This window comes from Ovis aries, chromosome 2, assembly GCF_016772045.2.
Source record: "Ovis aries strain OAR_USU_Benz2616 breed Rambouillet chromosome 2, ARS-UI_Ramb_v3.0, whole genome shotgun sequence".
NCBI lineage: Eukaryota > Metazoa > Chordata > Mammalia > Artiodactyla > Bovidae > Ovis > Ovis aries.
The window spans coordinates 113,789,360-113,814,322 of NC_056055.1; the positions used below are offsets into that span (position 1 = coordinate 113,789,360).

Below are 24,963 nucleotides of genomic sequence, written 5' to 3' on the forward strand. Positions count from 1 at the left end.
TCTCATGATGTACTCTGCATAGAAGTTAAATAAACACGGTGACAATATACAGCCTTGACGTACTCCTTTTCCTATTTGGAACCAGTCTGTTGTTCCATGTCCAGTTCTAACTGTTGCTTCCTGACCTGCATACAGATTTCTCAAGAGGCAGGTCAGGTGGTCTGGTATTCCCATCTCTTTCAGAATTTTCCACAGTTTGTTGTGATCCACAGAGTCAAAGGCTTTGGCAGAGTCAATAAAGCAGAAATAGATGTTTTTCTGGAACTCTCTTGCTTTTTCCATGATCCAGCAGACGTTGGCAATTTGATCTCTGGTTCCTCTGCCTTTTCTAAAACCAGCTTGAACATCAGGGAATTCACGGTTCACGTACTGCTGAAGCCTGGCTTGGAGAATGTTGAGCATTACTTTACTAGCATGTGAGATGAGTGCAATTGTGTGGTGTAGTTGAGCATTCTTTGGAATTGCCTTTCTTTGGAACAGGAATGAAAACTGACCTTTTCCAGTCCTGTGGCCACTGCTGAGTTTTCCAAATTTGCTGGCATACTGAGTGCATCACTTTCACAGCATCATCTTTCAGGATTTGAAACAGCTCAACTGGAATTCCATCACCTCCACTAGCTTTGTCCGTAGTGATGCTTTCTAAGGCCCACTTGACTTCACTTTCCAAGATGTCTGGCTCTAGATTAGTGATCACATCATCATGATTACCTGGGTCACGAAGATCTTTTTTGTACAGTTCTTCCGTGTATTCTTGCCACCTCTTCTTAATATCTTCTGCTTCTGTTAGGTCCAGACCACTTCTGTCATTTATCGAGCCTATCCTTGCATGAAATGTTCCCTTGGTATCTCTAATTTTCTTGAAGAGATCTCTAGTCTTTCCCGTTCTGTTCTTTTCCTCTATTTCTTTGCATTGATCGCTGAAGAAGGCTTTCTTATCTCCTCTTGCTATTCTTTGGAACTCTGCCTTCAGACGCTTAGATCTTTCCTCTTCTCCTTTGCTTTCCGCCTCTCTTCTTTTCACAGCTATTTGTAAGGCCTCCCCAGACAGCCATTTTGCTTTTTTGCATTTCGTTTCCATGGGGATCGTCTTGATCCCTGTCTCCTGTACAATGTCACGAACCTCATTCCATAGTTCATCAGGCACTCTATCTATCCGATCTAGGCCCTTAAATCTATTTCTCACTTCCACTGTATAATCATAAGGGATTTGATTTAGGTCATACCTGAATGGTCTAGCGGTTTTCCCTACTTTCTTCAGTTTCAGTCTGAATTTGGTAATAAGGAGTTCATGACCTGAGCCACAGTCAGCTCCTGGTCTTGTTTTTGTTGACTGTATAGAGCTTCTCCATCTTTGGCTGCAAAGAATATAATCAATCTGATTTCGGTGTTGACCATCTGGTGATGTCCATGTGTAGAGTCTTCTCTTGTGTTGTTGGAAGAGGGTGTTTGCTATGACCAGTGCATTTTCTTGGCAAAACTCTATTAGTCTTTGCCCTGCTTCATTCCGCATTCCAAGGCCAAATTTGCCTGTTACTCCAGGTGTTTCTTGACTTCCTACTTTTGCATTCCAGTCCCCTGTAATGAAAAGGATATCTTTTTGGGTGTTAGTTCTAAAAGGTCTTGTAGGTCTTCATAGAACTATTCAACTTCAGCTTCTTCAGCGTTACTGGTTGGGGCACAGACTTGGATAACTGTGATATTGAATGGTTTGCCTTGGAGACGAACAGAGATCATTCTGTCGTTTCTGAGACTGCAACCAAGTACTGCATTTCAGACTCTTTTATTGACCATGCTGGCTACTCCATTTCTTCCGAAGGATTCCTGCCCGCGGTAGTAGATATGATGGTCATCTGAGTTAAATTTACTCATTGCAGTCCATTTTAGTTCGCTGATTCTTCATGGCAAATAGATGGGAGAAAAATGGAAACAGTGACAGAGTATTTTCTTGGGCTCCAAAATCTCTGCATATGTTGACTGCACCCATCAAATTAAAAGACACTTGCTCTCTGGAAGAAAAGCTATGATCAACCTAGACAGCATATTAAAAATCAGTTTGTGATTACACTGCTGACAAATGTCTATATAGTGAAAGCTACTTTTTTCTGGTAATCACATATGGATGTGAGAGTTGGGACTATAAAGAAAGCTGAGCATCAAAGAATTGATGTTTTTGAACTGTGGTGTTGGAGAAGATTCTTGTGCCTCCCTTGGACTGCAAGGAAATCCAACCAGTCCATCCTAAAGGAAATCAGTCTGAATATTCATTGGAAAGACTGATGCTGAAGTTGAAACTCCAATACTTTGGCCACCTGATATGAAGATTTATTGGAAAAGACTCTGATGCTGGAAAAGATTGAAGACAGGAGGAAAAGGGGACAACAGAGATGGTTGGGTGGCATCACCAACTTGATGGACATGAGCAAGCTCCAGGAGTTGGGGATGGACATGGAAGCCTAGCATGCTGCAGTCCATGGAGTCGCAAAGAGTTGGACACGACTGAGTGACTGAAGTGACTTACTGAATTCATGAAATCCTGTACAAATGCTGAGAGACTACTAGATCATCAGTCACCACACAAAAGTTAACAAATAAATGTACACATGCCTTTGCCTCTTCATGCTATTGTATGCCAAGATGCAAAACCAACTTTACACTTCTTAATTAATTAGCACATTCTCTTTGCTTATTAAACATGTAAAATGGGACTCTTATAATATGGACTCCAGAGTTCTGCTAAAATGTTTAACACCAATATCATACTTTTTTATCTGTGGTATAATAAAAATATTGACTTGGTCTTTGGTCTAGGTTCCTGGCACAGAGATTCTAAAACCCTTGCAATTTACTCAGGAGCATCCTTTGATATTCACAACAAGCTCCTTTCCACTATACCTGAGCTTATGCTAAGGAACTGACTCAGGATGGGGCCTCTAGATAGCTCCATGATGTGAGCTGATCACCAGAAAGACCCAACAGTGATTAGAGGGGAAAACTATCAGGACCATCTCCTGACCTCTAGAGAGAGAGAGGTTGGAGATTAAATAAAATCTCTTGAACAAAAAAACTGGGGGATTAGAGGGTTATGGAAACCTCTAAATTTGTAGTCAGTCAGGCAACTGTGAGAGTAACCTGGGAATCCCATCGGAGTCTGGCATCTGAAGTGGAGGCACCCTTGGAGAACTGAGCCCTTCACTTGTGAGGACTGAACTCCAGTAGTTAAGTGTCAGAACTGGACTGAATTATCAGACATTCAGTTGGTGCTGAAGAATCACAGAATTGGTGTAGAACCACACTCTGAATTTGTTGTTGTTTAGTTGTTAAGTCATCTCCGACTGTTTTGTGATCCCATGTACTACAGCCCACCGGGCTTCTCTGTCCGTGGGATTCTCCAGGCAAGAATACTGAAGTGGGTTGCCATTTCCTTCTCCAGAGGATCCTCCTGACCCAGGGATCAAACCTGTGTCTCCCGCACTGACAGGCAGATTCTTTACCACTGAGCGACCAGGGAAGCCCACTATCTGAATTAGAGGCTACTTAATTCAGATAAAAGTCATAACCTCAACCACATGAATGGCTGAGATTAAACCAGAAAGAAGGCTGGCAGAGAAACACAAATATATAAGCAAGATGCTAAAGAGTACTATCAAGGAAGAAAGATAGTAATTTCTGTCTTAAAGAAAAATGTCCAGTTATGCAAAAACATGAAACAAGATGGTAAGAGATACGTTGGCAGATACAGTAAGTAACAGAAGATTCGAGGTAAACTTTATCTGCCTTAGTTAACAAAACCTGCAAAAAATGTGTCAGAATTGACAAAGTTGATCAATAAAGAAAGGTGTGAACCCTTTACTACCACCCTGGGCTTTCTCTCTGTGACTATAGCACAGCCATCCTCTCTCAAGCCCAGATCAACTTCCTCTGAAAACTGTTTGATGCCATCTTCCCAGGATCAGCTCTCTTCCTGTCTCTGAAACTCTCAAGGTAATAGACTTTGGCTGTACAGACACAACACACTTTGAAAAGCAAACATCATCAGCAAAACTTGGAACCATGTTAGAAATACAAATTCCCAAGTCCCCAAAACCAAGAAATCATAAATTCTAATGGTGGGGCCAGACACTCACTGGTCAGGCCAGTGTCTGACCAAGACTCCAGGTGATCCTAACGAACCTCAGAGTTTGAGAACCCTTGGGCTACAGAATCAGGATTCAACTGAGTTCTCATTGCTAGCAGGACTGAGTTCTGACTTTCTTCCTAACACTCACAGCCCTTTGTGCAACAGCTTTTAGCCTCGAGTTTAAAAATGTGTCCCCCCAGAATGTGTCCACTGCATCTGCAGCTGCATTCTCCTAGATTTAGATGCAGCTGAGCACTCAAGCAGTCCATGTCCCTCCAGGCTGGCCCACCCCTATCTGCTGCTCCCTGTCCACCATACATACCACTGCTCTTCACAGTCCTCCACCTGGAGGACCCCACCTGCACCACCACCCTTGGGCCCAGGCCAGGTCTCCTTGACAAACCTCAGGAATCATGCCACTCCTGAACTCCACCAGCCCTGTTGTGGGTAGCATCATGGGGTTTTTATGATCCTATTAAACACTTCTGTATGCAAATGCATTTTCTGCCCAAAATAATCATGAGTTATTTGGGGAAAAAAGCCATATCCAATATTTTATATCCTCCACAGAGAAACTATAAAACCAGGAGAAAAGTTGTCACATTCTTTAAAAAAAAAAAATTAAAAACTCATCTCTGGACACTTAAAATTGAAACACATATAACTAAAGAGCACTGACTAGACCAAGAGAAAAGAAAACCCTAAAAACCATGCACAATACAAAGTCAGAAAAAGCCAAAATAAACTCCATAAGAACTATATAAAAACTATAAAAAGTGAATACTGATGTCCATAAATGATATTAGTAATGTAACAGAAATAGCAATAAAACTTTTTAAGAGGCCTGACTAAGCAAACAACCGGCTAGTATATTTCTACTATCTGCACAGACTGAGAAGGTTTACAATAAACGAAACAGTTCTTCACACAAAGGTCAGCCCCTGACAAAAATTTAAAAATTAAGTTTAGTGTGTCTGTTATTAGCCTCTTAACTTTCCCTTCTTTACATCTTATTCCCTCCTTTATTTTCCCTCAAAATACAGTAACTCTAAACAGGGTTATAAGAAATAGTCACTTGGAAAAAAAGTGCAAAATTATAATCTAGCCTGTCTTTTGCAGGGCAGGCCCCGAAAGGAAACACAAAGCTTACTACCTAGGTGGAAGCACTCTTTCCTCATCAGTAGGATCAAAAGTTCTAAAAGGAAGAAAAGAAGGTTTATTCCAAGGTAAGCTCCAATTATTAAAAGCCACTATGTCCCAGAAATGAATGAAGAAAACAAGCTAAACCACAGTTAAGAACTCATCCTGAATCGCTGTGTGCAGGAGAAAATGGTCAGTCCCCGGGAAACAGAGCAGAGACAACAGTGCGTCTAAGGCTCTTCTGCTCTGATCTGCACTTTCGCAAAATCAGCCACACTACAGACACATACAATGCACACAGTTTTCTGAGGAGACAGGTGAGGTGCTCTGTATTTCTACCTCTTTGAGAATTTTCCAGTTTCTTGTGATCCAGACAGTCAAAGAGTCTGCACAGTCAATGAAGCAAAAATAAATGTTTTCCTGGAATTCCCTTGCTTTCTCTATGATCCAATGAATTTTGGCAATTTGATCTCTGGTTCCTCTGCCTTTTCTAAATTCAGCTTGTACATCTATCTGGAAGTTCTTGATTCACATACTGCTGAAGCAGAGCTTGAAGGATTTTGAGCATACCCTTACTAGATGTGAAATGAGCACAACTGTACGACAGTCTGAACATTCTTTGGCATTATCCTTCTTTAGGACTGGAATGAAAATAGACCTTTTCCAATCCTGGGGCCACTGCTGAGTTTTCCAAATTTGCTAACATACTGAGTGCAGCAATTTGACAGCATCACCTTTTAGAATTTTAAACAGGTCAATTGAAATTCCATCACCTCCACTAGGTTTGTTTGTAGTTATGCTTCCTAAGGCCCACTTGACTTCACTCCAGGATATATGGTTCTAGGCATGTGATCACACCATCATGGTTATCCAGGTCATTAAGACGTTTCCTGTATAGTTCTTCTGTGTATTCCTGTCACCTCTTCTTAATCTCTCCTGCTTCTGTTAAGTTCTTGCTGTTTCTGTCCTTTTTTGTTGCCCATTTCTGCATGAAATGTTCCCGTGGTATCTCCAATTTTCTTGAAGCGATCTCTAGTCTTTCACATTCTATTGTTTTCCTTTACTTTTTTGCATTGTTCGTTGAAGAAGGCTTTCTTATCTCTCACTGCTATTCTCTGGAACTAAGCATTCAGTTCGGTATATCTCCTCCTTCCTCAGCCTCCTCAAACAACCATTTTGCCTTCGTGTATTTTTCTTTGGGATGGTTTTGATTACTTCCTCCTGTACAATATTACAAACCTCTGGCCATCGTTCTTCAGGCACTCTGTCTACCAGATCTAATTCCTTGAATCAATTTGTCACCTCGACTGTATAATCATAAGGGATTTGATTTAGGTCATTAACTGACTGGCCTAGTGGTTTTCCCTATGTTCTTCAATTTAAGCCTGAATTTGCAATAAGGAGCTCATGATCTGAGCCACAGTCAGCTCCAGGTCTTTTTCCTGTGGACTGCACAGAAATTCTCCATCTTTGCCTACAAAGGACATAATCAATCTGATTTCGGTATTGACCTCTGGTGACGTCCATGTGTAGAGTCATCTCTTGGGTCATTGAAAAAGGGTGTTCACTATGATCAGTGTGTTAGTGTTTGCTCTGATTTATTTTATATTCCAAGGCCAAACCTGCCTGTTATTCTGGGTATCCTTTGACTTCCTTCTTTTGAATTCCAATCCTCTATGTGCAAAGGACAAAAGAATGAATCTTTTTTTGATGTTAGTTACAGAAGGTCTTGTAGGTCTTCAAAGCACTGGTAGACTTCAGCTTCTTTGGCATCAAGGGGGTTGGGATATAGACTTCAGTTTACTGTGACGTTGAATGGTTTGCCTTGGAAAACAAACCAAGATCATTCTGTCATTTTTGAGACTGCATCCAAATACTGCATTTTGGACTCTTTTGTTGACTATGAGGGCTACTCCGTTTCTTCGAAAGGTTTCTTGCCCACAGTAGTAGATATAATAATCATCTGAATTAAATTCACCCATTTCTGTTCATTTTAGCTCACTGATTGCTTTAAGATGTCAATGCTCATTCTTGCCATCTCCTGCTTAAGCACCTCCAATTTACTCTGATTCACAGATCTAACATTCCAGGTTACAATGCAATATTGTTCTTTACAGCACTGGACTTTACTTTCACCACCAGATACATCCACAGTTGAAATGAAAGTCATTTCAGCTTTGGCCCAAATGCTTCATTCTTTCTAGAGCTATTACTAATTGCCTTCTGCTCTTGCCCAGTAGCATACTGGACACCTTCCAACCTGGGGCCTCATCTTCCAGTGTCATATCTTTTGCCTTTTCATACTGTTCATGGGGTTCTTGTGGCAAAAATACTGGAGTGGTTAGCCATTCCCTGCTTCAGCGGACCACGTTTCGTCAGAATTCTTCATTATGACCTGCCTGTCTCAGGTGGCCCTGAACCACATGGCTTACAGCTTCACTGAGTTATTCAAGTTTCTTCACCACGAAAAGGTTATGATCCACGAAGGGGGAATATCAGACCACTTTACCTGGATCCTGAGAAACCTGTACACGGGTGAAAAAGAAACAGAACTGGACAAGGAACTGGTTCAAAATTGGGAAAGGAGTAAAACAAGGCTACATACTGTCACCCTGTTTGTTTAACTTCTATGTAGAGTACATCATGCAAAATGCTGGGCTGGATAAATCACAGAATGGAATTAAGATTGCTGGGAGAAATATCTACAATCTCAGCTGTGTGAATGATGTCACTCTAACAGCAGGAAGTGAAGAGGAACTGAAGAGCCTCTTGATGAAGGTGAAAGAGCAGAGTGAAAAAGCTAGCTTGAAACTCAACATTCAAAAAACTATGATCATAGCATCCAGTCCTGTAACTTCATAGCCAACAGAAGTGAAGAGTCGAAGCAGTGACAGATTTTATTTTCCTGGACTCCAAAATTAGTATGGATGGTGACTGCAGCCATGAAATTCAAAGATGTTTGTTCCCTAGAAGGAAAGTAATGTCAAACCTAGACAGCATATTAAAAAGCAGAGATATCACTTAAGCTCTGTAAAGTCAAAGCTATGGTTTTTCCAATAGTCATGTACGGATGTGAGAGTTGGCCCATCAAGAAGGCTGAGTGCCAAAGAATGGAGGCTTTCAAATTGTGGTTCTAGAGAAGCCTCTGGAGAGTCCCTTCAACTGCAAGGAGATCCAACCAGTCAATCCTATAGGATATCAATCCTGAATATTCATTGGAAGGACTGATGCTTAAGCTTCAAAACTTTGGCCACCTGATGCAAAGAGCTGACTCATTGTAAAAGACCCTGATGCTGGCAAAGACTGAATTCAAAAGGAAGAGGGCAGCAGAAGATGAGATGGTTAAGACAGCACCACTAACTCAATAGACGTGAATCGGAGCAAACTCTGGGAGACAGATGAAGGGCAGGGAAACCTGACATGCTGCAGTCCATGGGGTTGCAAAGAGTCAGACAGACTCTTTGTTACTGACTGAACAACAACAAAATAATGTACACAGTCTTGGGAATACCCTGAAAGTCCAGTGGTTAAGACTCTGTAGTTTCCCTGCCAGGGGCCTTGGTTTGAAACCTAGTTGGAAAACTAAGGTCCCGCAAGCTGCTATATAATGCAGCGCCCCTCTCCCCCCCAAAAAAAGACCACGGTCTTAAAAATGAAATTAGGTGTATAAATCTATCTATTAAAAAAAGTATTTTCTTGTAACAAAAAGCATATATCATGCCTTATTAAAAACAATAACTTTTACTGAATGTCAAGAAAAAAACTATTAATTTGGGACCTACATAAAGAACAATTACACTTCGCTTTCTTTTATTTTTTTAAATTTATTTACTTTTGGCCGTTCTGGGTCCCTGTTGCTGTCCACAGGCTTTCTCTGGATGCGGCGAGTGGGCACTCCTCTCTAGCTGCAGGGTGAGGGCTTCTCATCTCAGCAGCTTCTCTGGCAGAGCCTGGGCTCTGGGGCATGCAGCCTTCAGTAGCTGCAGCTCCCAGACTCTAGTTCTGGTGCACAGGCTTAGTTGCTCTGTGGCACAGGGGATCTTCTCAGACATGGGATCAAACCCATGTCTCCTGCACTGGCAGAAGGATTCTTTACCACTGATCCATCAGCAAGGCCCTACACTTTGCTTTCTAACCACAAATTTTTAAAAAAAACAAGAACAACAAATAGTCATGAAATGTAATGAGTAAGAAATAGACTTTGAATTTTTCCATATAATTAGTTTTTCTCAGAGTATCTTTTAGAACGAATGTTTCACAAAAAACGTTTTAAGTATGTTTTAATGCATTAATACTGGAAGGATAGGATGAAAAGGCACAAAAACTTTAAAAGTATACAGAATGAACTACTAAAACTAATAAATCATTACAAACTGAAACAAGCATGTAATGTGATTACATGATATTATTTACATGAAAGTCTAGAACAGGCAAAACCAATCCCCAACAGAAAAAGATCAGATCAGTGGTTGCCTATGAGTAGAGAGAGCAGGACAGAGCCAGTAAGGGGCACGTGAGAACCTTCGAAGTGGGAGTACCAGTGAGTGGGTGGTTACACTGATTATGTCTGTTGAAACTTATGGAACAGGAAACTCAAAACGTATATTTTATTATGGGTAAGTTCTGCCCTAAAGACAAAAAAGCTACACTGAAGTCAATCTTGTTAATAATATGCATGAAGTGTCTAACAGAGTCAGGTAAGATGCACCAGTGGACAGAGGATAGATTAGTATGATCCAGGGATGAGTGTGCAGGGGCTCACTGTACAGACCTGTCAGTTGTTGTGGGTGCATGGAAGTTTTCACAATAAAATATCAGGAAAAACTGAGCTCACTCTGCTAGACACTGCAACTGAAAAGATATATTGTTCTGCCAATGTATTTTCAAGTGGACACTATTCTAATTCATTCTATGAAAAGTAACTACTTTCTTTTTTCTTTTTTAAATGTGGACCATTTTTAAAGCCTTTCTTTAATTTGTTACAATATTGCTTCCCTTTTATGTTTTGGTTTTTGGCTGCAAGCATGAGGCTCTCCAAGCAGGGACTGAACCCACACCCCCTGCATCAGAAGGTGAAGTCCTATCCACTGGACAGCCAGGGAAGTCCCACTACTTTCTAAAATAACTTTATCCATCCTGATGATTTTCAAACAGCAGGACTAATAAACTTCAGCAGTGGGTCTCAAGTAGGGTTGTTCAGATTCTACAGGTTTGGGGTGGGTACAGGCACACATTTCTTTTTAAAGCCTAAACAGTGATTCTGATTCACAGCCAAAGACAAGAACAACAGACTTCACTGCGTTTTCATAATCCTATGCCCAACAAGAGTGTTCACTGATATTTCCCTGCACAGACAAATACAATAAAAGGCCAAAGGCTCCCAAAAAGTGTTTTATACACTCCCACAGGATAGTCACAGGGGTTTCCCAGGTAATGCAGTGGAGAAGACCACCTGGCAATGCATGAAACGCAAGAGACAGGGTTCAATCCCTAGGTCAGGAAGACCCCCTGGAGAAAACAATGGTAACCCATTCCAGTCTTCCTGCCTGGAAAGTCCCATGGACAGAGGAAGACTCCCAGGCTGCAGCCCAGGGAGTCGCGAAGAGTCAGACATGACTGAGCGTGCGCGCACGCGTGCACACACACACACACACACACGCACACACGCACGCACACACAGGATAGTCATGCTGGAAAAATTTCAGAATACTATTTCCACTCAACCTCATAAAAACCACAATTTATAGTTAGCCAAAGCAAGGTATACTTCAAAACTTAGAAGAAAACAATAAGTGGAGTTCCCAGAAGCTGCAAAAGGAGACATCAGAGGAAGGACACCACAGCAGGTGGCTCTGCAATTAAAAGGCCTTCAGTCTGGGTAGAACAACAAAATTCAGGAAGCACTTAATATTAATTATCATTTAGGCATTTCCAAAGTGAAAGCAAAACTTCAGAGTTATACTCAGGCACACTCCTGTCGATACAGCACAATCCAAAATTTCTATAGAATTCAATTTATAAAGGTCTTAAAAAAATGAAAAATATTAGTTAAAGGCCCTTACCTTTTCTAGGCGGAAGCTCTCCATTCTGTGATAGTTCTGTCCCAGTATATACAATTTCTCCATCTTTAACCATTTCATTCCACAGACCACAGAGTCCATCTCTTGTGAATGCAAGCTGGTAATGATAAATAAAATAAATTTAGAGTGATCACACTCACAATGCAATTCTTAAAGAATAATGTGAAAAAAAAAATCTCACTTACTATTCAGTCATCCAACATTTAATGAAAACTGTCCCAAGGTACACAATTAAGTGAACAAAGTACCATGCATAATATTTTACATACTAAGTTTTACTTAAGATACAAGATAAAAGACACATGTGGGCACATGCTCTGGAAAGATAAGCCGGTAACAAATAATATGATCACTTATAGGAAGGGGAACATAGGTAGGAGGCAAGAGAGGTGAATGAAAGCAAGATTTTGAGTTTACCTTACATGCAAGTTAACCTGTTTATTAAGAAAACTATACTTCACCCTTGAATAACCTGGAGGTTAATCCAAATATAACTTTGATAGTGAGCCAGGAATATTTAGGTTTGCACCAAAAAAAGCTGCTCAAAGCCTGATAGGAACTCCTCCACTGGCCAAACAGAATAATTTTGAACAGCAAAATATATAACAACTGTATTAGACTGAAATAGTAAATAAAAACACGAGTCCATACTGGTATTCAAAGACAAAATAACATTCTCACAAAAAGTGCTCTTGGCTGTCCACATGTGGGAGTCAGAAAAGGTTTCCCAGAGCAAGCAGTCGTGACCAAGGGTCAGGGCACAGTGACCACCCAGGGAAAGCATCCATTCTGAAAACTGCAGGTACAGTAGAAACCCTCTTCTCAGACAGACAAGACACTTTACACTAAAACAAACACATCTGTTAACCATCCTTCAATGGAAGGCCAGGGCCTTTTCTTTGCTCACAAGTCCACTAGCTTGTTCCTTGTCATCAACCCCGCATACACCACTCTCATGAAGCATTCACTATTTCCAGACTCACCAAGAACTGACAGGTACTTTGTGAACAATCTTAGTACACAATTCTTCTAGATTTTCAAGACATCTCCCCCAATCCTTATCAATTCTCTTTCCTAACCTGTACAAGTAATTTTTTTAAGCATCTCAGTTTTACCCAAGCAATGTGTAGTAGGCAAATCTAAGATGCCCTAAAGATTCTTAACCCCTGGCACACACACATCCTGCGTAATCCTCTCTCTGAGTTTGGGCAGGACCTCTAAATAGAGGAGAGGACATCACACCTGGACTAGGTTTTGTTTCTTTCTGTGGCAAATGTGAAGGAATTTCTCATATATAATTAAGGTCTCACATCAGCTGATGTCTAGTCAATCAAAAGGAAAATTATCCTAGGGTCATGTGAGGTAAAAGCCCTTAAGAGGATGGGACCATCCAAAAGAGACACTCTCCACAACCACTGCCATGAGCAGCCTACGGACAGGGGTGTCTTCTAGGAGCCCACAACTCAGTCCCACAGTCCCACAAACTGAATTCTGCCAACAAGGACACCAATAAAACCCTAGATGAGAATGCAAACTGGTCAGCACCCTGACTGCAGCCTGTGAGTCCTAAAGCAGAAGACCCAGCTAAGCCATAGCCAGACTCCTGACCCACAGAGAAAAGGAGCAGAGTACACAGAGCTGTTTTAAGCTGATACAGTTTCTGGTTGACTTGTTACACAGCAATAGAAAACCAATTTGGCAACCGAGTTAGTTCTCATAGAAGCAACAACTTTCTCTCAGCAGTCATATTTGTTCACATCACTAAATGAGACAACTGCCATGAACATGCTTAGGACCAAAATATATGACTGCTGGCAAAAGTATCAACTGGCAGAGGGAGAAGTAAATACTTCCTTAAAAGTGAGCCACAAACATTCAGGGCCCCTGCTGTTTTAACACAGGATGGAAAGGTCTGGCTCACCTGCTGACCTGGCTAAGAGGAGGAACCTAAGACCTCTCCCTGGGCTCAGTCCAGGCCCACGTGGCCACACAGGCTAGGAATCAAACAATGACTGGACTAAACAGCCCCATGTGTGCTGCACTCGAGCAGTTACAGGCCACCTCTGGGGGCTCCAGGAAATAAATGACCACACATCCAGTCATAACTCAGTGTCAGAGCAGTGGACGAGGACAGAGGAAGAAGCCAAACACAGAGAAAAGAGGATGAGAGCCTAAGTCAAGAGTAAATACAAAAAGAGTATTTAAGACACTTCAGATCAAATGGGACAGATCAGATGTGAAAAACAAGGTAGAGAACAGAATCAAAATGAGAGAATTAGCTCAGTTTTAACCACTGATACTTGCACCACCTACTGAACATAAACATGGAGATCCTCTCCCGTACACACACACACACACACACACACACTACACATATTCCGATCTTAGCAGAGGGGTCAGGGCTAGAGACTCAAACCTGGAAGTCATCAGGATATGGGCTGCAGACCTGGAGAAGATGCCCACACCCAAGGAGGGAGGGTCCTCAGCCCTGACGGCCCACTAGGATTACCCCAGGGTGGCTGGGGATGATACAGTTATTAAAGAACAGGCCGAGGAAGCCCAGTTTACATGAAGACAAGAATCATCACTATCGTCCTTTCTTTCTTTCATCATTTTAGTAATGTTGCGAAGGATGGGGGTAGGGCAGAAGCTGGGCAGAAGGTAGAAACTGGGTGTCTAGAGGGATACCCACTGTAAAAGCCTCCTAGGAGCCGGGGATATGAACTCGAGTAACCACCACGCAAACCACAATGATTCAGGCATCTGAAAGGATTCAAGGAAGGAGGGAACATTGCTAAGGTAACAAAGCAAGCTTCCCTCGAAGAAGGCTTGAAAGAGTTGGACTGTGAAAGGCAGAGATGAAGTCCCTAGGAGAGCATTCCAAGGCACTGGAATCACAGTGGAAAGCACAGGATCCCAGGGAGAAACAACCTGGGAAACAATCATGGCACTGGAAAAACAGCATACACAAACAATACAATTCACTTAAATTTGTCAGTGTAAGAGTATTTGTGCAACAGTCTATAAATAGCTTGTTTTGGGGCTTCCCTGTTGGCTCCGTGGTAAAGAATCCCTAAATGGGAGACATGGGTTTAATTCCTGATCCAGGAAGACCCTACATCATGCGGAGCAACTAATGCACCACAGCTACTGAGCTTGTGCTCCAGAGCCCAGAAGCAGCAACCACTGAGTGCACTGACAGCTGGTGCTGTGAAACCAGAGAAGCCACCACAACGAGATGTCCACACACCCCAACTAGGGAGTAAATCCCACCTGCCACAACTAGAGAAAAGCCCAAGCAGCAATGAAGATCCAGCACAATCAAAAATAAATTAAAAAAAAAATCCTGACCTTATTAGTAGATAATTTACAAAAACATTCCCAATGGGTAACAATACAGTTCTTAAATTTTAACTTTTTTCATATAGAATCCAGATACCTCTAATTAGTATTATTCATTCTGAGGACCCTTTACCAATTTTCCCTTATATTCTTACCTCATACCTCTAAAATGATGTAACAGATAAAGGCATTTTCATCCTGAAAAGAAGCCAACAAGGCAGGGGGTAGTAACAGGGCCAGTTTTGAGGGACAGTAACTAAAACTTAGCAGTTCAATTACCTGACCAAGATCACCAAGGTCATCAGAGTTTGGGGGAAGAGGCCAAACTCTCCAGCTTGTTTTCTTCTTATCAACATGAACCAACAGGTGCAGTAAGGAGGCCTGGGGGAGCCACTGAAGGGGCCACAATATTTGAAAACCAAACAGAATTGGGCAAGAGGTCTTTTAAGGTAACTATTAACATGATCACTTCAGAACTGTGTAATTATGCAATATAATTCAAAATAGAATGTGGCCAATGAAATAAATTACATTAACTTATAGTTTAGATATTTATTTTTTCTAACTTTAAAATATTTCTGAAATGTGATCTGTTCAAATATTTGCAGATAACTATAAAGATATCTACCCTTTTTCTTAGCCTTGCAGAAAAATACCTTCTAAACACCTGTTGAACACAGGATAACCTATCAGAACTATGTAATTACACGATATAATTCAAAATAGAATATGTGCCCAATGAAATAAATGGCATTAACTTATAGTTTATTTATTTTTTCTATCTTTAAAATATTTCTGAAATGTGATCTGTTCAAATATTTGCAGATGACTATAAAGATGTCTAGCTTTTTTCTTAGCCTTGCATAAAAATATCTTCTAAACACCTGCTGAACACAGGATAACCTATCAATTCCAAAAAAATTTAAGAACAACAAATTCTAGAAAAGAAACAAATTCTGGAAAAGTCACAAGGAAACATAAAGTATATCAGATTGAAGATATCCAGGCAGCAAGGAAGAGCAAACCTAAGACCCGGGAGAGAAGAACAGCCCAAGGGGCTGAAGACTGCCTCCCGAGGCTCCTGCCAACTCTGCAAGCAGAGCTGAGACCAAGGAGACCTCAGTGGGGCTGCTGAGAAAGGACGAAGCCCTGGTCCTCATAGGGGAGAAGCCTGGTAAACATGCCATACCTTGAACAGAACCTCCAAGGGCCACATACACAGAGCACAGGCAAAGTGCGAGCAGACTGGCAGGAGCCCCGCTCTGAAGCATCACAGCTCCATACTGCTCTGCAGTAACCTGCAGTCACTAGTGTTACTAGCTTGACAGATTCTCTCTGGAGAAGAGATCATTATCCAGGGTCTCAAATGACCACAACAATTTTTCACACATAATACCTAGAACTCAAAAATAATAATGGGTAAGATAAGACTGCTGCTGCTGCTGCTAAGGCGCTACAGTCGTGTCCGACTCTGTGCGACCCCATAGACAGCAACCCACCAGGCTCCGCTGTCCCTGAGATTCTCCAGGCAAGAACACTGGAGTGGGTTGCCATTTCCTTCTCCGATGCCTGAAAGTGAAAAGTGAAAGTGAAGTCGCTCAGTCGTGTCCGACTCCTAGTGACCCCATGGACTGCAGCCTACCAGGCTCCTCCGTCCACGGGATTTTCCAGGCAAGAGTACTGGAGTGGGGTGCCATTGCCTTCTCCAAAGATAAGACTACATAACTAAAAAAATGGAAAAAAATAAATAAATAAAAACGGAAGTCAGCATAAACAAATCAAGAGTCGATCCAGAAAACAGAAACACAGACATAGACTTTGCCCTAAAAAGGAAAGCCTAAGTAATGGACTAAAGTAGTGACGCTTTCCCTGGAAGGTACCAGCCCAGGGCAGTGAGGGGACATAGCAAGTTACTACAGAAGTCAGCAAATTAAGGCCCAGCTCAGAGGCCAAATCTGGCCCACAATCTGATTTTATGATTCTTAGCCCTCAAGCTAAGAGTGGCTTTTACATGTCTCAATGGTTGAAACAATCAAGAAAAGAAAAATATATTTCATGACCCATGAAAATTATGACATTCAAATTTCAGTATCCATACAGTTTCTGGGCCTACCACTACACACTTGTTTCATGTACTATCTGTAGCTACTTTCACATGACAACAGCAGAGGTGAGCAGTTGTTACAGACAACATATGGCCCACAGAAATATTTACAATCTGGGCCTTTAGAAAAAAGTTTGCGGACTTCTGTTTCACTGCACTAGTCCCTACTCCAAGATGTGCTGCAGGCACATTCACTAGGCAATGGGGCTCTTAACCAGTTTGCCAGAAGAAACCATACAACCATCCAAAGAGGGGAAAAAAGCAGGGAGAGGGAGATTAAAACAGCCAGTTCCCTTACCTCTCTTTTACCAGGTAGTGCATGTTCACCTCATGGAAAATGAGCTTCTGCTCTCCCCACTTCCCAGACTTTGCCACCTACAGCTCCACGGCAGGTGGCTGGGAAGCCAAAACCTACGCCCTGTTGTGTGACATTACATCTAAGAACAGGAATAAAAGAGTGGCCCACAGGCATGCTGGGGTATCAATCCAGAGGGAACGGAAGATGCAGTGGAGGAATCAAAAGAGGTTGCACAAGGTTTGATGTGTCCAAGCAATTAAAAGGTCATGTTAACAATTTCAACAGAGACCTGGAAACTACAGAAAAGTCCCTAACGTGGCAGTTAAGCAAACTGCCAAAACACTTCAAACTCAATATAACAACAGATGCATTTTCGGGTTTTCCTGGTGGTCCAGTGGTTAAGAATCCACCTGCCAATGCATGGGACATGGGTTCAATCAATTCGATCTCTGCTCAGGGAAGATCCCATATGCCACAACTACGGAGCCTGTGTTCTGGAGTCCGAGAGCCACAACCACGGAGCCCGCATGACCAGGAGCCTATGCTCTGCCACAAGTGAGGTCACCAAAATGAGAAGCCCACGCACTGCAATGAAGAGTAGCCCCTGCTCGCTGCAACTAGAGAAGGCATGTGCACAGCAACCAGGAATCAGACTTGTCAAAACACAAATAAGTAAATCTTTAAAATAGATGCATCTTACTAAATATAATTACGCCTCAATAAAATGCAGTCATACAAAAATGTGGAATTTCTAAAACAAAAAATACAAATCTAAAATTAAAATGTCAATAAATGAGTTCAGATTCTTGCCTGTTCTCCCACCTGTGAAGAATTAACTTCTTTAGTAATTACATCTCTGGTAGAAAGCCAGACCGAATATATCAAACAACTGTTTTCCAGCACCGGGCAAAAGATCCAGTGTGATCTGTGATTCCCGTGAAGGGCAACAATGAAGTAAGAGCCCAAGCTTAATGCCTAGAAGCAGATTCCAGACCGTAGCACAGGAAAGAGGAACTCAAATAGAACCCAGAAGTCTTGCTGAAAGGAGGAGCAAATTGCCTGTAAGCAGGTCAAAATGACAAGAATACAGGAGAGGAAGTTGGCTGCAGAGAGAATGATCTCTGGAGCTGGACAGAGGAGCCTCCTTGAGACTCTAGCTGGGTAATGATCGGGGTACGGGTTGAAAACACTACCCAGAATGGGCAAAGCAGCACTAAAACAGAGCAGGCAGAACCCCAATCAATATTCAGTCTAGGAAAAGCCTGTTTCCACCAACCAGAACAGAAAGACCTCCCAACACACCAAGCATTAGACAGAGTCCTAAGAAGGATACTGCCTTAATGAGGCAGATAAACAGGCCAAGGTTAAAGGCTGTGCTGGATCAGCCCAAACAAACCTTAGGCTCAATCTTTGAATAGACCAATTAATTCCAAGTAACTTACAGGCATGTCAGACAAAACTACAGCTCAAGAGAATAAAACAAAATCTAGCACAGGATAACATTTATTTACAAACTGCTGCTGCTGCTGCTGCTAAGTCGCTTCAGTCGTGTTCGACCCCACAGACGGCACCCCAGCAGGCTCCTCTGTCCCTGGGATTCTCCAGGCAAGGATACTGGAGTGGGTTGCCATTTCCTTCTCCAATGTATGAAAGTGAAAAGTGAAAGTGAAGTCACTCAGTCATGTCTGACTCTTAGCAACATTCAATAAAAAAATTAACAAGCATGCAAACATATCCTATAACCAGAGCAATAATCAACAGAAATGATGAAATCAATCAATCAATCAAAATAAACACAGAAACAATAAGGGTGACGGAATTAGCAGACAAGACTGTTAAAAGCTCCACTATAGAGATGTTTCATATACTGACAGAGGAAAGTATGAACATGATGCCAAGTAAAATGGAAGACAGAAATCAGGACCTAAAGTAAAAACTTCAGTGCACACGATTAACTAGATTAGACACAGTAGAACAGTTCTAGTCTAACCCACTATGTCTAAGCATACAACTGTTACATGCTATGTTCCATCCTTTATAAAACTCATTTACTCTGGGTCCTATCCGTAACTATAGGTCTGACACCAACCACCAGTCTTCATGTTAATCTATAGTCATGCAGTCATCTAAACATCTTTAGTCTCTATTCACTTCCTCAGGAAGGCCTCATGGAAACAATATTTTCTGAGCTCCTACTCATTGATAAGTCTGTGTCCTTTTTTACCTGAAAAATAGTTTTTTGGGGTTTTTTTTAAGTTTATTAAATCTTTATTTACACATTCATTTGGATTTTTTTTTTTTTTTACTTTATTTTGCTGGACCATAAAATCCTTGGTTCACATTTTCTTTACTTGAATGCCTTAAATATGTTACTCAGCTTTCTTCTACATAAGGCCTGTTGTCACATCTGATAATAAACTCATTTTCTTTCTTTTATAATTATTATTAGTCTTTTCCAAGACCCAAAGCTACAAGAAAAAGACTAATTAAATATATAAATCTGACGAAATACATCCAAAATACAGAAAAGATACAAATAACCAAAGGGAAGTCGCTTAGTCGTGTCTGACTTTTGCAACCCCATGAACTGCAGCCTCCCAAACTCATGAATAAGAAAATGAGCAATGCAACCAATTCTACAGAAACGAAAGTACAAAAAGTCATTATGAAAATCAAGTATGTTACCTTTCAATCAAGCAAATACCTTGTATTTACAACATTCTTTTTTTACTTTGGCCAAGCCATATGGCATGTGGGATCTTAGTTCTCCAATCAGGAATTGAACCTGTGACCTCTGCATTGGAAGCACAGTCTTAACCACTAGAGCACCAGGGAAGTCCCTACAACATTCTTTTATTTCTACATATCATCTGTCAACTGAAAAACCTGAGATTAGAAATTACCAAGATGTTCATGTTTACATTTTTAATCTACTGGTATCTCCAAACATAAAGTGACAAGTTTAATTTTAAAAGCTAATTTTTATGCTGAATCATTTTAAATTGATGATTAGAAGAAAATTTTAATCTGAGTTGAATTATTGATATACTTAACAAATTTGATGGGCCTCAAAAGCATTATACCAAATGAACAAAGCTAATTTCACAAGGTCACATACCACATGAAATTCTCAAAATGACAAAATTATGGAGATGGAGAACAAATTAGTGCTTGCCAGGGGTCAGAGGTGGTAGAGGAAGTTAAGTGTAAATACAGCGGGACAGCAGGAGGGAGATGTTTGTAGTGATGGAACACTTCTGGATCTCAATTTTGATGGTTAGATAAATAGACACATACAATAAAATGGCACAGAACTAGGCACACATTATTACACCAATGTCAGTTTCCTGGTTTTAACACTGCACCTAAGACTGTAACACTGTAACACTGAGGGAGTCTGGGAGAAGAGTATACAGTGACCTCTGTACTTCATTTGCAACTTTCTGTGAGTCTATTAATATTTCAAGACAAAAAGTTTTAAAAATTGCTTCACACATATCTAATTTCATGTTTCACTTCAAAGAACCCAAAAATAGAAACTGGAGGAGATTCATTTGAGTATCGCTTATGCAAAAAGAGCAGGATAATGCCATTCCTGACCCCATGCTCCAAGACACACCTTTACCCTTACATCAAGACTAGCAAATGCACATATCTTTCAAAAATAAAATGTTTTTAAGGGATTATGTACTATTTTTACAGTTCTTCCCCTTAAATGACTCTTTGGTTCAAAAAAACTACCAATCACAAAAGACAGGATTTAACTGTAAATATAAAAATGATAATGGCAGTGATTATGTAACAAATGTAACAAACACTTCTGAGCTCTCTTTTTGTTGCTTCCTCAAGAGAATTGTGAAGGAAAATATGACAAATAACTGAACTCCAAAAACAACCAGGAAAAAGAACTGAAGAAACAAGAAGCACTGTATGTATAAAAACCAGATATGTGCCTCTCATATAATGGGCACTCCATTAGAGGCAACTGGTTGCAAGGCCCCAGGCTTGAGGCATCTAAATATCTCTGATGGAGAAAGTCTAGGATTAGTGTCTATATCCTCCATAATACATGTTAAAATTTTTCAGTCTCCAAAAACTTTTCCTTTCAAAAATCACTAAAAACCTCAAGAGCATTTCAAATAAAAATAGCCACAGAAAATATATTTGCTAAATCTTATGACTAAGAAACACGTTTCTACCCCACATACTATTCATTAACCTGGTATCAATCCTGTTCCCAATACAAAAGCCCTACCTAAGGAAAGGGATACTTCTCACTCCAGGTGGAAGAGACATCCCCAACTAGATAAGGGTAAAACCTGTCAGCATAAGGCCTGCATCTTATAGGCCTGTTAGCAATAAGACTCCATTTGTCTTCAGGAAGGATTCCAAAGAGTAAACAACATCTAAGTTATTCCCTCAGTTCAGTTCAGTCACTCAGTCATGTCCGACTCTTTGCAACCCCATGAACCGCACCACACCAGGCCTCCCTGTCGATCACCAGCTCCCAGAGTCTACCCAAACCCATGTCCATCGAGTCAGTGATGCCACCCAACCATCTCATCCTCCGTCATCCCCTTCTCCTGCCCTCAATCTTTCCCAGCCTCAGGGTCTTTTCAAATTCCTTAGGGTAAAACAAGATTCATTCCTCACACTTAATAAGCAACACTGGAAAAATTCTATAAAACCAAGGTCAGCAATCACTTTTTTCATACTATTTTCACATTTTTCTCATAGCTTCAGTAACCATACCACATTTTAACTCTGATGCACAATCCAAAATCTAAGTCTTGTCACTTATTCCTAGGAGTCTGGAAGATTTCTGTATAGTACTCAAACGTCTAAGAAGCACGAAACACTTTATATTACACTAAATAATCAAAAGTAAAACGGTAAGCACTTGATGGTATGAGTGGTATTTTTTTTTAACTCTTCATAGGCACTCAACTCAACATTAAACTCATTTTAGATCAAGATGCTAAAATTTATATTAAGCAGTTATTCGATTATGATTGCTAACAAAAAAGAAACTTCATCACGTAAAGTTCTTTACTTCAATTAAGTTTTATAAAAAGACAGTTCTTAAAGTCAGTTTGTCTGGATGTCATCAATAAAAAATTATCCATCTCTCACCTCCCCCAATCCTGCTGGGAAAAAAAAGTTACTACTTTGCCAATTCTTAACCCAATTCTTCTTGATTTTCTTATCTAACATTATGCCATTAATAACAACTCCATCATCCACAACACAGTTCTTAACATTTAGCTCTGCCACCAACTAATACTCAACACTTTAAAAAAAATTTAGGGACTTCCTTGGGGGTCCAGTGCCTAAGACTCTGCACTGCCAATGCAGGGGGCCCCAGTTTGCTCCCTGGTCAGAGAACTAGATCCCACATGCTGGAACTAAAGAGTTAACATGCCGCAACTAAAAGTCCCACATACCACAACTAAGACCCAGGGCAGTCAAATAAATAATAAATATTATAAATAAATACATAAATATTAAAAAAGAGGGGTAACAATGCTTCACTTCAAGTGTCTAGGATTAGCTGCTTACAGAATACATGACTTGCATCATACAGTTCAGAAGACTGTATTTTAACAAAGTTAAGATTACTTGAGAAATACTTAAAACAGTTAACCTCAGGGAAGAGGTAAAGAACACAAACACCCTGCAAAATTATTTCAGCAATTTCTGAGGGCACTAGCAAGTTACAAAAGCAGTTTTTCCATCTGCAAACAAAACTAACAGGATTAAAAAATAGAGTCCAGAAATATTACTGTTACTGTTTATTGATAATTTTGCAACAAGTATGCAATTACCTTAAAAATAATATTAGAAAAATCTATGGTTAACATTTTGTTTTCACATGCTCTTGATACAAAAATCTAAGCACTCCTCTTAAGAACAGTGACAAATAAAAACAGCTCAACTGAACTCATCTCTCCAGAAACACAAACACATAATCCCATAAAAATGAGCTGAGTTTCTGCAGGACACAATTAAATTACCATATGTCACTTCTCTCCCACATAATTAACTGAACATCTCAAAAAGTATCACTAATCTGTCACCAAGGTATGGCTAAGAATGATACGGACATCTTAAAAAAAAAAGAAAAATTTTTGCATAACTTTATCTCATTTCTTACATTTATAAATAACTGTAATTAAAATGTAGCTACACACACTCTATGAAAAGAACAATAAAAAGTACATTTTGAGTTATAGAAAATAAACCTGCTTCTCTAATATGGCAAGATCAGATCTGCATACCCTTATATAACCTTAAGAAAGGGTTAACCAGAAATGTAACTATGTAGGTAGGAACACAAGAGAAAAAAGGCTGTCAAAACCCCACCTGTATATCTGTTTTCAACCATTTGGAGTCAAGTCGAGTCTGAGCAGCCAAACAAAAAGAATCAGAAGGCATCTTTCCCTGATTTCCTCCCAGTCGTGAAACCTGCAAGCAAGGAATATTACTTAACCATAAAAAAGACCAAAACAATGCCATTTGCAGCAACATAGATGGACCTAGAGATTCTGATACTGAGTGAACTCAGAGGAAAACAAATATCATATATTGCTTACATGTGTAATCTTAAAGCTACAAATGAACTTGTTTACAGAACCAAAAGAGTTATAGGTATAGAAAATAAACTTTTGAGGTGACAGGGGTGATAAATTGGGAGATTGGGATTGAGTAATACATATAAAATAGACAATTAGTAAGGACCTACTGTAAAGCACAGGGAACTCTACTCAATACTGTAATGACCTGTATAGGAAAAGAATCTAAAAACAGACTGCACATGTTTATATGCCTAACTGATTCACTTTGTGTACACCTGAAATGAACACAAACACCACCGTAACTCAATTATACCCCACTAAAAAAAATGTTTTAACCTGCAAGTAAAACAGAAATATTGAAGACCTAAACCTCTTCAGAATTTTATAAAGTCTCTCCCGCAAGGTTTAATGCAGCAAAAAGAACAGAAATGGAGAAGAGCACTGGGGAGAGGGGACTGCGAGGAGGAGGGAGAAAGAGGGAGGGAAGGAGGAAAAAGCCTACTTCGAGTCCAGGTAAGAGACTCACAGACGGGGCTCGCCCGCGTCTATACCACACGGGCGAGACCTTGAGAATGGACGGTCACAGAGACCAAATCACAATGTCATTTCCTTCCCTTAAATCCAAAAGGTTAACACACAAACTGCAGGAACCCCACGTCTCCACGACAAATGACACCAGCATGCATTATCCGCTTTACCTCAGAGCACCAACTGGTGCGTGAAATAAATTAATCAAAATTCACGTCTGCAGAAAAATCCAAAACAATAATCACTTGGAAATGAAAAGATAGCCTGAGACGCGCGCCGAAGGCTGTGAGCGCAGGCCCGGGCCCAGCGGCTGTGCCAACGCCCGCCGTGGCCCGGCTTGGCCCGGCCCCGGCCCGCACCGCCTCAGCGGCCGGCCGCCCTCGCTGCACCCCCGCCACCCGGAGTACGAAGACCGTACGGCACAGGTCCCCAGCTGCCTAGCTCCCGCTCGTGCTAACACAGACCAGCCACCACTGGCTCCGCCGGTGCTCGCAATCCCGGCGTCTCTTGCGGCCGGAGGGGCGGGTCGACGCGGGGCTAAGGCCCACGATGCTCAGCCAATTGCATTGAGGCGTCTCCGCGGGCCCACCCAATGGGAAAGAGGAACCTCCTCGCCCCTCCTCCCGATTCTCCAGTTTCCTTCTATCCTGCTCGTCTTCTTCCTTAAGCTCACCCCTTTGCGGTCAGGGCCAACCGAAGACGCCGAGAGGCGGGATTTCCGCCGTATGCACGCACACACGCACGCGCTCCTGACCCGATTTCGCACTGCGCTCTCGGAA

At 41.1% G+C, this 24,963-nt stretch overlaps 1 protein-coding gene across 8 annotated transcripts in view; it reads right to left on the bottom strand.

Annotated features, from left to right (window-relative positions):
* HERC2 (HECT and RLD domain containing E3 ubiquitin protein ligase 2) overlaps positions 1-24,699 on the bottom strand; it is a 243,534-nt gene extending 218,835 nt beyond the window's left edge. For 6 of the 8 annotated variants that reach the window (XM_060409588.1, XM_012129879.4, XM_060409589.1 and 3 more), the window contains exons 1-3: positions 24,355-24,699; positions 23,445-23,546; positions 11,320-11,434 (exon numbers count right to left, since the gene is read on the bottom strand). In XM_060409588.1, coding sequence (XP_060265571.1) covers positions 11,320-11,434; positions 23,445-23,516 — 187 coding nt within the window. In that variant the 5' untranslated portion in view covers positions 23,517-23,546; positions 24,355-24,699. The remainder of the gene's footprint in view (positions 1-11,319; positions 11,435-23,444; positions 23,547-24,354) is intronic. The other 2 variants (XM_012129843.4, XM_004004470.5) reach the window with 2 other exon arrangements.
* Positions 24,700-24,963: the final 264 nt, after the last annotated feature.